This window comes from Anomaloglossus baeobatrachus, chromosome 10, assembly GCF_048569485.1.
Source record: "Anomaloglossus baeobatrachus isolate aAnoBae1 chromosome 10, aAnoBae1.hap1, whole genome shotgun sequence".
Lineage (NCBI taxonomy): Eukaryota > Metazoa > Chordata > Amphibia > Anura > Aromobatidae > Anomaloglossus > Anomaloglossus baeobatrachus.
This window is the reverse complement of record NC_134362.1, coordinates 1,940,487-1,956,476: the sequence shown is the minus strand read 5'-3', so window position 1 is coordinate 1,956,476 and position 15,990 is coordinate 1,940,487. Positions and strand designations below refer to the sequence as shown.

The following is a 15,990-nucleotide window of genomic DNA, read 5'->3' as shown; positions in this document are numbered from 1 at the left end:
AAAGAAGTAGGAGGGCGACAGGAGTTTGGTGGAGGAACAGGGAGGTATAAAGGATTCTGGATTAGGAACAACAATACAGAGGATTCTGGGGGATGGAGAAGATGTAAGATTCTGGAGGAGGACAATGGAAGATTCTGGAGGAGGAAGAAGTGTCTGGAGGAGGACAGAGAAGTTTGGAGGAGTAGGAGGATTGCAGAGGGATCTGAAGAAGGAGGAGGCCAGTGAAGTCTGCAGGAGACTGGATGTTTCTACAGGAAGGGGACACAGGAGTCTAGAGGCAGGTTGAGGAGTCTATAAGAGGAGGAAGGAGGGAAGAGGAATCTGAATGGTGGAGAACAGAGGCGTCTGGAGGATGAGGACACAAGAGTCTGGAAGAGGGGAAACAAAAAGTCTGAAGGAGGTGGAGGGAGGAGGACGGGAGTCTGTATTGCGGGCGTCACACGAGACGAGCTATCGCGCGATGCATCGTCGGGGTCACGGTTTTCGCGACGCACATCCGGCATCACTTGCTACGTCGTTTCGTGTGACACCTCCGAGTAATGCAAAATCGCTCACAAATCGTGAGTCGTGTACACATCGCTTATTTTTAAAAAATTGTTTATTTTTAATGGCGCCGGTTGTTCATCGTACCCGGGGCAGCACACATGGCTCCGTGTGACACCCCGGGAATGATGAACACAGCTTACCTGCATCCCGCGGCACCCACCGGCTATGCGGAAGGAAGAAGGTGAGGGGATGTTTACGTCCCACTCATCTCCGCTCCTCCGCTTCTATTGGCCGGCCACTGTGTGATGTCGCTGTGACGCCGAACGTCCCTCCCCCTTTAGGAAGTGGATGTTCGCCGCCCACAGCAAGGTCGCTCAGCAGGTAAGTGCGTGTGATGGGGGTTTAACGACTTTGTGCGCCACGGGCAACTAATTGCCCGTGACGCACAAACGACAGGGGCGGGTACGATCGCTCATGCGATCGCACGATACATCGTATCGTGTGACGCCCGCATTACAGTAGAGAGGAGAAAAACAAATAATTCTAGAGTAGGATTAGGGCAGAGGGGTCTGGCAGGCGGTGGGAGGAGGACAGAGTAATCTGCAGGAAGAGGAAAGAGAAAAGGAAAATCTGTATGAAAAGGATATAAGAGGCTGGACGAGGGCATAGGATTCTGATGGAGTATGACAAGAAGAATAGAGGAGTCTGGATGAGAAGGACAAAGGGCTCGGGAGGGGGAGAATGAAAAAGAAAATATGACTCTTGAAGAGGACATGGGGTTCTGAGGGATGTGGAGGCACAGGAGTCTGCAGGAGGAGGACAGTATGATCTGAAGTAGAAGGCGGACATAGGACTCTGGAGATCACAAGAATATAGGAGTCTGGAGGAGGATATAGGAGTCTGGAGGATGAGGAGAGCAGAGGGGTCTGGAGGGAGGTGGTAGGAGGATGAAAAGATAGCGTGATCTAGAGGAGGATAGAAGAATTTGGAGAACAGATGAGTCTGGAGGAAGATGACAGAAGAGAAGAGGGGTGTCTGGAGGAGAACAGAGCAGTCTTGGTCCAGCTGAGAGTGTGTAATGGGGGTTAGGAGATGTTGTGCCAGGTGTTGGATCTCTCAGTGGGTCCTACTACAGATTCTGATCTTATACTTTGCTTCCATGTACAGGGATGATTCTAGAAAATGGAACCTGTGTTCATCCCAGTGAATGTCCCTGCGACTTCCATGGTGTCTCCCATCAAGCTGGCACCATGGTGCAGGATCAGTGTAACAACTGGTGAGTATCTGTCCTATGTGTGCTGCTGAGTTGGAGGATGGCAATGATGGGACTAATGAGTAGATAGGATGGAATGATATATGATGGGGAGTGGAACGCCTACTAGATGCATGATGGGGACTTTGGTTAGTTATGATATGATGGGTAGATGTATGATGGGTTATGGGGTTGTCTATACGATGGAGCAAGGTTATAAATGATGTAATGGGTTGCTGTATGATGATGGTCTGTTGAAGAGTGGGGGCGCCATTACATGATCTTGGGTGGCCAACCTCCACTGTTGTTTAGGAAATGATGGGTAGATGTATGATGGGACAGTTATATATGGAATAGGTAGATGTCCGATGGGGGCAGGGCTATGTATGACATGATGAATAGGTGTATGATAGGGATGGGGGTTATCTATGATGTAATGGGTGTTATGGCTCCACTCTGGGGTTGGTACCGGTGATCTCTGGTTGTTGGATGCTTTTCCTCTTGCTTGGGTCACAGTCTGTTTTGTGTTGGTCCAATTGCTGAAGGATCTCTTGCCATTCTTATCCTTTTCCTTCCTGTTTCACATCTATTCAGGTGTGTAAACTTTCTCGTTTGGTTTGCCCAATCACATTTAGGGCATGGCTATTTATACTTAGTGCTCACATGTCTCACTGCTTGTTATATTTCTGTATGGATGTTTGGAGTCCCAGCTTCTCGGTTAAGCTTTTCTTACTGAGACATTGATATTTCTACTCCCTGCAGTTAGTTTGTGTGACTCCCTTCCCGGTTTCTCCTGTTTTGTTTCGGTTGGGCGGGTTTCCAAATATTGTGTTATTCTCTTTGGCTTCTTGTATTCCATCATTCCTGTATGACTGTGTTTGCACGTTTCTACCCTGGTGTCTCCCCCTTGGCCGGTGGGCTCTGCATTTATGTGTATTGGTGTTTTTGTGTTACACTTGGTTTATAGTTTATGGTGCAGTTAAGGACACTCAGAGTTGGCCTTCAATGAGTGGGGTGCCATCACGTGATCTTAGGGTATCAACGTCTGCTGTCAGGCAGGGACATATCAGGGTCAGGTGTAGGGCAAATACTAGCCGGTTTTGTGACCTGTGGATTTCTGGATTTACGTCTCCTCTGATTTGTCCATTTGCATGAGAGTGTTGGGGTTCAGTTATAATGGTTAGATGTATGGCAGGGGTGGGAACTATCTATGATATGATGGGTAGATGTATAGTGGTATGGGGTTATGTATGATGAGGCGAGGTTATGAAATATATGAAGAATATATGAAGGCTAGCAGTATGGGTTACATATGATATTGTGGGTAGATGCATGATGTGTGTGTCGCAGGGCCGTATTTGGTGTTCATGCTGCCCTGGGAACTCTTAGTGGTGACGCCTCCTACTGGTAAGTCATACTAAAAGTGCCCATAGCTTTTAGATAGCAGTTAAGTTCCCCATACACACCAGACTAATGTTGGCAAAAGTCGCCGATATCACTGCGTTTGGCTGACTGTCTAAGGGCGGCTGCAGGCGAGTGTTTGGCTTACGGTCTAAGGGCGCCTGTTATGATTCAGGGACACAGCCAGAGAACTAAATATTCTCACAGATAGAGATATAAGAAAGCTAATATATCTCGGAGCAGTCCCCAAAGATAGATAGATAGCCCCCCAGATATAAAGGCTACGGTGATATAAAAAAATACAATACACAGCTAGAAAAGACAGATTCAGCAAAGGTGAGGCCCAAACTATCTTTATAGGAAAGGATAGGAGCAATTGTCTACAGCCATAAAAAACCCTAAAATATACCACCATATATACTATATATACACCTAGGCCTGCGACTGGAACACGGGGGCATCCGCTACGTCTTGAGGAAAGAAGGTTTAAACATAATCACAGACGAGGATTCTTTACTGTACGAGCAGTGAGACTATGGAACTCTCTGCCGCATGATGTTGTAATGAGTGATTCACTACTAACATTAAGCAGAGCCTGGACGCCTTTCCTGAAAAATGTAATATTACCAGTTATGTATATTAGATTTTATGACAGGGTGTTGATCCAGGGAACTAGTCTGATTGCCGGATGTGGACGAAGGAAGGAATTTTTTTCCCCATTGGAGCTTGTTTGCCACATTGTTTTGTTTTTTTTTTCCTTCCTCTGGATCAATATGTTAGGCTACGGGTTGAACTAGATGGACTAAAGCGGGCTTTACACGCTGCGACATCGCCAGCCGATGCTAGCAATGGCGAGTGTGATAGCACCCGCCCCTATCGTTATGCCGATATTTTGTGATCGCTGCTGCAGCGAACATTATCGCTACGGCAGCGTCACACGCACTTACCTGGTCGTCGTCGTCACTGTGACTGCCGAACAATCTCTCCCTCAAGGGGGAGGGACGTTCGGCATCACAGCGACGTCACCGCGACGTCACTAAGTGGCCGGCCAATCAAAGCGGAGGGGCGTAGATGAGCGGGATGAACATCCCGCCCACCTGCTTCCTTCCTCATTGCTGGTGTGTGGCAGGTAAGGAGAGGTTCCTCGCTCTTGCGGCGTCACACGTAGCGATGTGTGCTGCCGCAGGAACGAGGAACAACTTCGCCCACGCGACAGCAGCGATATTTGAGAATGGACCCCCATGTCAATGAGGAGCGATTTTGGACGTTTTTGCAATGATCCAAAATCGCTCCTAGGAGTCACACACAACGAGATCGCTACAGCGGCCGGATGTGTGTCACAAAATCCGTGACCCCAACGAGATCGCTGTAGCGATCTCGTAGCATGTAAAGCCCGCTTTAGAGTCTCCCTTCAACCTTCAAAAACTATGATACTATGAAACTATGATACCAGCACTTCTGATATGGCAAAATCCTGAGGTCACACAACCTCTCCCCCACTCTATCAGCACTCTGATGTTACTGGGATCCAAAAACACTAATACAGATGAGGGACTGAATTAATACCAAGCATGACAAACACAATACCTTGCAGAATCATGGAGCTAAGTATACAGACACTCCCAGCAGGGAATGATCCAATTCCACCAAGAACTCCACACAGACAAAATAGGAATCAAGCATTAGTATCAAAGCAGAAAAACAACAAAAAGGGGAAAACAAACAGCAGAGGTACAAAGACCACTTATCTGAGAGGAGTTCTGGTAGTGAGCAGAGCTGGTTACAGAATGTCCTTAACACACAGGAGACCATTGAGCACCGGGAAGTAACAAGAGAAAACTACTCAGTTAAATAGCCCAATCTGACCCTTATTGCCAGTCCTCCACAGGTGTGTGTCTTTCATTCTACACATCAACTGCACCGCCAGCACTGACCACAAAAGGGAGCCCAAAACTGGAATATTTATTCACAACAGGTGCCTTTAGGCGAGCGTTTGGCTGATGGTCTAAGGGCGCCTGCAGGCGAGCGTTTGGCTGACGGTCTGAGGGCGGCTGCAAGCAAGCGTTTGGTTGACGGTCTGAGAATGGCTGCAGTCGAGTGTTTGGCTGACGGTCTGAAGGTGGCTGCAGGCAAGCGTTTGGCTGACTGTCTGAGGGCGGCTGCAGGTGAGTGTTTGGCAGACGGTCTAAGGGCGCCTGCAGGCGAGTGTTTGGCTGACGGTCTGAGGGCGCCTACAGGCAAGTGTTTGGCTGACGGTCTGAGGGCGCCTGCAGGCGAGCATGTGGCTGACGGTCTGAGGGTGGCTGCAGGTGAGTGTTTGGCTGACGGTCTAAGGGCGCTTGCAGGTGAGCGTTTGGCTGACAGTATAAGGGCGCCTGCAGGCAAGCGTTTGAATGATGGTCTGAGGGCGCCTGCAGGCGAGCGTTTGGCTGACGTTATAAGGGCGCCTGCAGGCGAGCGTTTGGCTGACGGTCTGAGGGCGCCTGCAGGCAAGCGTTTGGCTGACGGTCTGAAGGCGCCTGCAGGTGAGTGTTTGGCTGATGGTCTGAGGGCGGATGCAGGTGAGTGTTTGGCTGACGGTCTGAGGGCGCCTGCAGGCAAGCGTTTGGCTGACGGTCTGAAGGCGCCTGCAGGTGAGTGTTTGGCTGATGGTCTGAGGGCGGATGCAGGTGAGTGTTTGGCTGACGGTCTGAGGGCAGCTGCAGGTGAGTGTTTGGCTGACAGTCTGAGGGCGGCAGCAGGCGAGCATTTGGCTGACGGTCTGAGGGCGGCTGCAGGTGAGCGTTTGGCTGACGGTTTGAGAGCGGCTGCAGGAGAGTGTGGCTGACGGTCTGAGGGCGGCTGCAGGTCAGTGGTTTGCTGACGGTCTAAGGGCGCCTGCAGGCGAGCGTTTGGCTGACGGTCTGAGGGCAGCTGCAGGTGAGTGCTTGGCTGACGGTCTTAGGGCTGCTGCAGGCGAGCGTTTGGCTGACGGCCTCAGGGCGGCTGCAGGTGAGTGTTTGGCTGACGGTGTGAGTGTGGCTGCAGGTGAGTGTTTGGCTGACGGTCTGAGTGCGGCTGCAAGTGAGTGTTTGGCTGACGGTCTGAGGACGGCTGCAGGCGAGCATTTAGCTGACGGTTTGAGGGCGGCTGCATATGAGTGTTTGGCTGACGGTCTGAGTGCGGCTGCAGGTGAGTGTTTGGCTGACAGTCTGAGGGCGGCTGCAGGTGAGTGTTTGGCTGACGGTCTAAGGCGGGCTTTGCACACTACGACATCAGAGGTGCGATGTCGGTGGGGTCAAAATGAAAATGACGCACTTCCGGCATCGCATGCGACATCGTAGTGTGTAAAGGCTTGATGATACAATTAATGAGCGCAAAAGCATCGTAATCGTATCATCGGTGCAGCATCGGCGTAATCCATAATTACGCTGACGCGACAGTCCGATGTTGTTCCTCGCTTCTGTGGCAGCACACATCGCTGTGTGTGAAGCCGCAGGAGCGAGGAACATCTCCTACCGGCGTCACTGCGGCTTCCGTAGGATATGCGGAAGGAAGGAGGTGGGCGGGATGTTTACATCCTGCTCATCTCCTCCCCTCTGCTCCTATTGGCCGCCTGCCGTGTGACGTCGCAATGACGCCACACGACCCGCCCCCTTAACAAGGAGGCGGGTCGCCGGCCAAAGCGACGGTCGCAGGACAGGTGAGTCCATGTGAAGCTGCCGTAGCGATAATGTTCGCTACGGCAGCTATCACAAGGATATCGCTGCTGCGACGGGGGCGGGGACTATCGCGCTCGGCATCGCAGCATCGGCCTGCGATGTCGCAGCGTGCAAAGTACCCCTAAGGGCGGCTGCAGGTGAGTGTTTGGCTGACGGTGTGAGTGTGGCTGCAGGTGAGTGTTTGGCTGACGGTCTGAGTGCGGCTGCATGTGAGTGTTTGGCTGACGGTCTGAGGGCAGCTGCAGGTGAGTGTTTGGCTGACGGTCTGAGGGCTGCTGCAGGCGAGCGTTTGGCTGACGGCCTCAGGGCGGCTGCAGGTGAGTGTTTGGCTGACGGTGTGAGTGTGGCTGCAGGTGAGTGTTTGGCTGACGGTCTGAGTGCGGCTGCAAGTGAGTGTTTGGCTGACGGTCTGAGGGCAGCTGCAGGTGAGTGTTTGGCTGACGGTCTGAGGGCTGCTGCAGGCGAGCGTTTGTCTGACGGCCTCAGGGCGGCTGCAGGTGAGTGTTTGGCTGACGGTGTGAGTGTGGCTGCAGGTGAGTGTTTGGCTGACGGTCTGAGTGCGGCTGCAAGTGAGTGTTTGGCTGACGGTCTGAGGGCGGCTGCAGGCGAGCATTTAGCTGACGGTTTGAGGGCGGCTGCATATGAGTGTTTGGCTGACGGTCTGAGTGCGGCTGCAGGTGAGTGTTAGGCTGACGGTCTGAGGGCGGCTGCAGGTGAGTGTTTGGCTGACGGTCTGAGTGCGGCTGCAGGTGAGTGTTTGGCTGACTGTTGTGAATGTTAGATATGTCTTGGCTGCTGGAAGGCTCCCTCTGGTGGCCAGGAATGGTTTGGACAGAGACCAGGTGTGTTGTGCAGTGGGTGTTACCTTTGCTAACTCTCTGCTTATTTAAGTCCTGGTCTGATTGCAGGCTGTTGCCGGATGTCAGTTGTTCTTTGTATCTCTAGCCTGCTTAATCCTGCTCTACACCACATCTACTCCAGATAAGTGCTTGCTCTTTATTTATTGTCTGGTTCTTTTGCTTATCTGGGTTTGTCATTGGTTGTGGTTGGTTTCAGTTTATTTCCTTCCAGGGATTTTCCCCCTCAGTGGATTGTTGAGGAACTCCCTGCAGTTCTGTGTGGAGTATAGCTCCTTTGGGTCCATGTGTTTGTGGCTTGTTGAATTTGTTATAATTCTTGTTTTCTGTTCATTGGTATGACAAGGGCACCTGGTATAGGACGGAGTTCAGATCGTGCGATCTGAGGGCCTTTTTGTACTATCAGGAAGTTGGTATTTTGCAGGGTTTTTCTCTGGCCACCATCAGTCCCTTTCCTGTCCTTCCCTATTTTAGTCAACGGGGGCCTCACCTTTTGCTAATCCTATCATCTACCTGTATATTGTGTTTTTCCTATATCACCGCAGTCTTTGAATGTGGGGGGCTTGCTATTCTTGTCTATTTTCTGAGGCAGAGAGTTATTCATCTTTCCTATCTTTAGGATAGTTAGTTCTCCGGCTGGGTTCGCGGTGCACAGGATGTTAGTTCACCCCTCGGCTACTTCTAGTTGTGATGGTTAGTAAGGGGATGGCGGCCAGATTAGTTGCTAATGCTCTTGTCACCTTTTTGCCAATGATTTGTGGTGGTCTTCCATGGTTCCGGATCATAACAGCTGACGGTCTGAGGGCGGCTGCAGATGAGTGTTTGGCTGACAGTCTGAGGGCGGCTGCAGGTGAGTGTTTGGCTGATGGTCTGAGGGCGGCTGCAGGTGATTGTTTGGCTGACAGTCTGAGGGCGGCTGCAGGTGAGTGTTTGGCTGACGGTCTGAGGGCGGCTGCAGGTGAGTGTTTGGCTGACAGTCTGAGGTCGGCTGCAGGTGAGTGTTTGGCTGAAGGTCTGAGGGCGGCTGCAGATGAGTGTTTGGCTGACAGTCTGAGGGCGACTGCAGGTGAGTGTTTGGCTGACGGTCTGAGAGCGGCTGCAGGTGGGTGTTTGGCTGACGGTCTGAGGGTGGCTGCAGATGAGTGTTTTGCTGACGGTCTGAGGGCGGCTGCAGGTGTGTTTGGCTGACGGTCTGAGAGCGGCTGCAGGTGAGTGTTTGACAGACTGTCTGAGAGCGGCTGCAGTTGAGTGTTTGGCTGATGGTCTGAGGGCAGCTGCAGGTGAGTGTTTGGCTGATGGTCTAAGGGCGGCTGCAGGTGAGTGTTTTGCTGACGGTCTGAGAATGGCTTCAGGCGAGCGTTTGGCTGATGGTCTGAGGGTGGCTGCAGGCGAGTGTTTGGCTGACGGTCTGAGGGCAGCTGCAGGTGAGTGTTTGGCTGACGGTCTGAGGGCGGCTGCAGGTGAGTGTTTGGCTGACGGTCTGAGGGCGGCTGCAGGTGAGCGTTTGGCTGACGGTCTGAGGGCGCCTGAAGGTGAGCGTTTGGCTGACGGTCTGAGGGTGGCTGCAGGTGAGTGTTTGGCTGACGGTCTGAGGGCGGCTGCAGGTGAGTGTTTGGCTGATGGTCTGAGAGCGGCTGCAGGTGAGTGTTTGGCTGATGGTCTGAGAACGGCTTCAGGCGAGCGTTTGACTGATGGTCTGAGGGCGGCTGCAGGTGAATGTTTGACTGACGGTCTGAGGGCGGCTGCAGGTGAGTGTTTGGCTGATGGTCTGAGGGCGACTGCAGGTGAGTGTTTGGCTGACGGTCTGAGAGCGGCTGCAGGTGAGTGTTTGGCTGACGGTCTGAGAACGGCTTCAGGCGAGCGTTTGGCTGATGTCTGAGGGCGGCTGCAGGTGAGTGTTTGGCTGACGGTCTGAGGGTGGCTGCAGTTGAGTGTTTGGCTGACGGTCTGAGGGCAGCTGCAGGTGAGTGTTTGGCTGACGGTCTGAGGGCGGCTGCAGGTGAGTGTTTGGCTGACGGTCTGAAGGCGGCTGCAGGTGAGTGTTTGGCTGACGGTCTGAGGGCGGCTGCAGGTGAGTGTTTGGCTGACGGTCTGAGGGCGGCTGCAGGTGAGCGTTTGGCTGACGGTCTGAGGGCGGATGCAGGTGAGTGTTTGGCTGACGGTCTGAGGGCGGCTGCTGGTGAGTGTTTGGCTGACGGTCTGAGGGCGGCTGCAGGTGAGCGTTTGGCTGACGGTCTGAGGGCGGATGCAGGTGAGTGTTTGGCTGACGGTCTGAGGGCGGCTGCAGGTGAGTGTTTGGCTGACGGTCTGAAGGCGGCTGCAGGTGAGTGTTTGGCTGACGGTCTGAGGGCGGATGCAGGTGAATGTTTGGCTGACGGTCTGAGGGCGGCTGCAGGTGAATGTTTGGCTGACGGTCTGAGGGCGGCTGCAGGTGAGTGTTTGGCTGATGGTCTGAGGGCGACTGCAGGTGAGTGTTTGGCTGACGGTCTGAGAGCGGCTGCAGGTGAGTGTTTGGCTGACGGTCTGAGAACGGCTTCAGGCGAGCGTTTGGCTGATGTCTGAGGGCGGCTGCAGGTGAGTGTTTGGCTGACGGTCTGAGGGTGGCTGCAGTTGAGTGTTTGGCTGACGGTCTGAGGGCAGCTGCAGGTGAGTGTTTGGCTGACGGTCTGAGGGCGGCTGCAGGTGAGTGTTTGGCTGACGGTCTGAGGGAGGCTGCAGGTGAGTGTTTGGCTGACGGTCTGAGGGCGGCTGCAGGTGAGTGTTTGGCTGACGGTCTGAGGGCGGCTGCAGGTGAGTGTTTGGCTGACGGTCTGAGGGCGGCTGCAGGTGAGTGTTTGGCTGACGGTCTGAAGGCGGCTGCAGGTGAGTGTTTGGCTGACGGTCTGAGGGCGGCTGCAGGTGAGTGTTTGGCTGACGGTCTGAGGGCGGCTGCAGGTGAGCGTTTGGCTGACGGTCTGAGGGCGGATGCAGGTGAGTGTTTGGCTGACGGTCTGAGGGCGGCTGCTGGTGAGTGTTTGGCTGATGGTCTGAGGGCGGCTGCAGGTGAGCGTTTGGCTGACGGTCTGAGGACGGATGCAGGTGAGTGTTTGGCTGACGGTCTGAGGGCGGCTGCAGGTGAGTGTTTGGCTGACGGTCTGAAGGCGGCTGCAGGTGAGTGTTTGGCTGACGGTCTGAGGGCGCATGCAGGTGAATGTTTGGCTGACGGTCTGAGGGAGGCTGCAGGTGAGTGTTTGGCTGACGGTCTGAGGGCGGATGCAGGTGAATGTTTGGCTGACGGTCTGAGGGCGGCTGCAGGTGAGCGTTTAGCTGACGGTCTGAGTGCGGCTGCAGGTGAGCGTTTGGCTGACGGTCTGAGGGCGCATGCAGGTGAGCATTTGGCTGACGGTCTGAGGGCGGCTGCAGGTGAGTGTTTGGCTGACGGTCTGAAGGCGGCTGCAGGTGAGCGTTTGGCTGACGGTGTGAGGGCGACTGCAGGTGAGTGTTTGGCTGACGGTCTGAGGGCGGCTGCAGGTGAGTGTTTGGCTGACGGTCTGAGGGCGGCTGCAGGTTAGCGTTTGGCTGACGGTCTGAGGGCGGATGCAGGTGAGTGTTTGGCTGATGGTCTGAGGGCGGATGCAGGTGAGTGTTTAGCTGTCGGTCTGAGGGCGGCTGCAGGTGAGCGTTTGGCTGACGGTCTGAGGGCGGATGCAGGTGAACGTTTAGCTGACGGTCTGAGGGCGGCTGCAGGTGAGCGTTTGGCTGACGGTCTGAGTGCAGCTGCAGGTGAGGATTTGGCTGACGGTGTGAGTGCGGCTGCAGGTGAGTGTATGAGAAATTGCCTATTTCTTCTTGAAGACTCTGACAGTCTTTTTCTCATTTTATCCACGTGTCCATTTTTTCGGGCGGATTGACATGTGACTCTGTGTGCACTCCGTTTTTCTGATCACAAACACTTTCCCAGGTGTTTAATAGAAATATAATTGGGTGCTGCTTGGATATTCCATGCGGGATCTGACTTTTTTCTTACTCCCATAGACTTGAATGTGTGAGTCTCATCCGAGCCTCAGCAGAAAGTAATGCATGGGGCGATTTTTTTTCTCATGAACAGTTGTGTAATGTAGTGACCAGCCCTGGGGAAAAAGATTGATCCGGAAGCGATTAAAAGTCAGAGCAGATCTCAAAATCCGGTCACATTGCTGTGTTGGGAAAGCGCAGTGGGCAAGAGAGGTCTATAAGTTACATACACCACAATATGTAAGGGGGCCCTGACGGGATTGTCAGGGGACGCAAGGATCTGACACGTCTACTATAGGACTACTAAGAGGCCACCACAGACATGTGAGCAAGCTGAAAACACAAGGTAATGCAGCTAAGATAGGCGAAGAATGATGGGGGAACTCTGGTACTGCATTCCTGCTATAGGAACACTGGCCAATGTCCCTGGGTCAGGATGCAGTACCTAGTAGTGCCCTGAGGGGTTCAGGGGCGCTACACAAAACGTTGGATGTGTTCCAGCGTGATATATACGCCGATACTCTATCATGGCGGCAGCACATTGTCTTGCTGCAGGTAGAGGAGGACTTGAACAGGTGCTTGATTGCTTTACCCTCTACTGCTGCATTATGGGTAAGGCTGTAAGTATATAGGAGGGTCACTGGACACTTTATTCAGAACACTGGCCCCTGATGAAGCCATAATCATGGCGTAACGCGTCGGTGTGGACCGCGGGGTTTTCTCCTCTTTATTCCCAGTCTTTTGGGTGCTCTACTGGGTCTATTCATTCTGCACATGTATAGCTGTCTGAGGGCATACATTGCTGTGCAGTATCTTGCCTGAGTAGATACAGTATATATATACTTACACTGGTTGTATGTGGAGCTGAGAAGGGTTTTCAGCATGTACAATGTGATGGTGATGTTCTCTCTGCACTGGGCACTTACTGGAGCGTAATCTGCTGATATATTCTGTGCATTATTGATGTGAGAAGTCAGTTATTTGTATATTTTATATATACTGTGTCATATATACTGCATCATGTATACTGTGTCATGTATACTGCGTCATGTATGCTGCGTCATGTATACTGCGTCATGTATGCTGCGTCATGTATGCTGCGTCATGAATGCTGCGACATGTATACTGCATCATGCATACTGCGTCATGTATACTGCGTCATGTATACTGTGTCATGTATACTGCGTCATGTATACTGTGTCATGTATACTGCGTCATGTATACTGCGTCATGTATACTGTGTCATGTATACTGCGTCATGTATACTGTGTCATGTATACTGCGTCATGTATACTGTGTCATGTATACTGCGTCATGTATACTACGTCCTGTATACTGCGTCATGTATACTGTGTCATGTATACTGCGTCCTGTATACTGTGTCATGTATACTGCGTCATGTATACTACGTCCTGTATACTGCGTCATGTATACTGCATCATGTATACTGCGTCCTGTATACTGCGTCATGTATACTGCGTCATGTATACTGCGTCATGTATACTACGTCCTGTATACTGCGTCATGTATACTGCATCATGTATACTGCGTCATGTATACTGCGTCATGTATACTGTGTCATGTATGCTGTGTCCTATATACTGCGTCATGTATACTGCATCATGTATACTGCGTCATGTATACTGCGTCATGTATACTGTGTCATGTATACTGCGTCATGTATGCTGCGTCCTGTATACTGCGTCATGTATACTGCGTCCTGTATGCTGCGTCATGTATACTGTGTCATGTATACTGCGTCCTGTATGCTGCGTCCTGTATACTGTGTCATGTATGCTGCGTCATGTATACTGCGTCCTGTATGCTGCGTCCTGTATACTGCGTCATGTATGCTGCGTCCTGTATACTGTGTCATGTATGCTGCGTCCTGTATACTGCGTCATGTATGCTGCGTCCTGTATGCTGTGTCCTGTATACTGCGTCATTTATACTGCATCATGTATACTGCGTCCTGTATGCTGCGTCATGTATACTGCGTCCTGTATGCTGCGTCCTGTATACTGCGTCATTTATACTGCATCATGTATGCTGCGTCCTGTATACTGCGTCATGTATGCTGCGTCCTGTATGCTGCGTCATGTATACTGCGTCATGTATACTGCGTCATGTATACTGCGTCCTGTATACTGCGTCATGTATACTGCGTCCTGTATGCTGCGTCATGTATACTGCGTCATGTATACTGCGTCATGTATGCTGTGTCATGTATACTGCGTCATGTATACTGCGTCATGTATGCTGCGTCCTGTATACTGCGTCCTGTATGCTGCGTCCTGTATACTGCGTCCTGTATGCTGCGTCCTGTATACTGCGTCCTGTATGCTGCGTCCTGTATACTGCGGTACTATCTGTAATTGCATGTGTCTTTTTCTGTATGAAATGTTTTTTATGTTTTTTTCACAATCATTACAGCTCTTTTGCACTGGATTTTGAGCTCCTTCGCTTTATACATTTTACAATGCGCCATTTTTGGGTATATATGCAGCAGCTTGCCACATATTGAAGTTTGACCAGTGCAGGTTTACACCCCCCCCTTTTTTCTTTTTATTTTCATGGCTAGATGTATGATGGGTGCATTATGTATGATGTGGGTAGATGTATGATGGGTGCATTATGTATGATGTGGGTAGATGTATCATGGGGCGCATTATGTATGATGTGGGTAGATGTATCATGGGGCGCATTATGTATGATGTGGGTAGATGTATGATGGGTGCATTATGTATGATGTGGGTAGATGTATCATGGGGCGCATTATGTATGATGTGGGTAGATGTATGATGGGTGCATTATGTATGATGTGGGTAGATGTATGATGGGTGCATTATGTATGATGTGGGTAGATGTATGATGGGTGCATTATGTATGATGTGGGTAGATGTATGATGGGTGCATTATGTATGATGTGGGTAGATGTATGATGGGTGCATTATGTATGATGTGGGTAGATGTATGATGGGTGCATTATGTATGATGTGGGTAGATGTATCATGGGGCGCATTATGTATGATGTGGGTAGATGTATCATGGGGCGCATTATGTATGATGTGGGTAGATGTATGATGGGTGCATTATCTATGATGTGGGTAGATGTATCATGGGGCGCATTATGTATGATGTGGGTAGATGTATGATGGGTGCATTATCTATGATGTGGGTAGATGTATGATGGGTGCATTATGTATGATGTGGGTAGATGTATCATGGGGCACATTATGTATGATGTGGGTAGATGTATGATGGGTGCATTATGTATGATGTGAGTAGATGTATGATGGGTGCATTATGTATGATGTGGGTAGATGTATGATGGGTGCATTATGTATGATGTGGGTAGATGTGTCATGGGGCGCATTATGTATGATGTGGGTAGATGTATCATGGGGCGCATTATGTATGATGTGGGTAGATGTATGATGGGTGCATTATGTATGATGTGGGTAGATGTATGATGGGTGCATTATGTATGATGTGGGTAGATGTATGATGGGTGCATTATGTATGATGTGGGTAGATGTATGATGGGTGCATTATGTATGATGTGGGTAGATGTATCATGGGGCGCATTATGTATGATGTGGGTAGATGTATCATGGGGCGCATTATGTATGATGTGGGTAGATGTATGATGGGTGCATTATGTATGATGTGGGTAGATGTATGATGGGTGCATTATGCATGATGTGGGTAGATGTATGATGGGTGCATTATGTATGATGTGGGTAGATGTATGATGGGTGCATTATGCATGATGTGGGTAGATGTATCATGGGGCGCATTATGTGTGATGTGGGTAGATGTATGATGGGTGCATTATGTATGATGTGGGTAGATGTATGATGGGTGCATTATGTATGATGTGGGCAGATGTATCATGGGGCGCATTATGTATGATGTGGGTAGATGTATGATGGGTGCATTATGTATGATGTGGGTAGATGTATGATGGGTGCATTATGTATGATGTGGGTAGATGTATCATGGGGCACATTATGTATGATGTGGGTAGATGTATGATGGGTGCATTATGTATGATGTGGGTAGATGTATGATGGGTGCATTATGTATGATGTGGGCAGATGTATCATGGGGCGCATTATGTATGATGTGGGTAGATGTATGATGGGTGCATTATGTGTGATGTGGGTAGATGTATGATGGGTGCATTATGTATGATGTGGGTAGATGTATCATGGGGCACATTATGTATGATGTGGGTAGATGTATGATGTGTGCATTATGTATGATGTGGGTAGATGTATGATGGGTGCATTATGTA

At 50.9% G+C, this 15,990-nt stretch overlaps 1 protein-coding gene across 1 annotated transcript in view; it reads left to right on the top strand.

Moving 5' to 3' along the window:
- Positions 1-15,990, top strand: part of OTOG (otogelin) — a 595,066-nt gene that overhangs the window by 104,935 nt on the left and 474,141 nt on the right. The window contains exon 11 of the mRNA XM_075326471.1: positions 1,654-1,762. Coding sequence (XP_075182586.1) covers positions 1,654-1,762 — 109 coding nt within the window. The remainder of the gene's footprint in view (positions 1-1,653; positions 1,763-15,990) is intronic.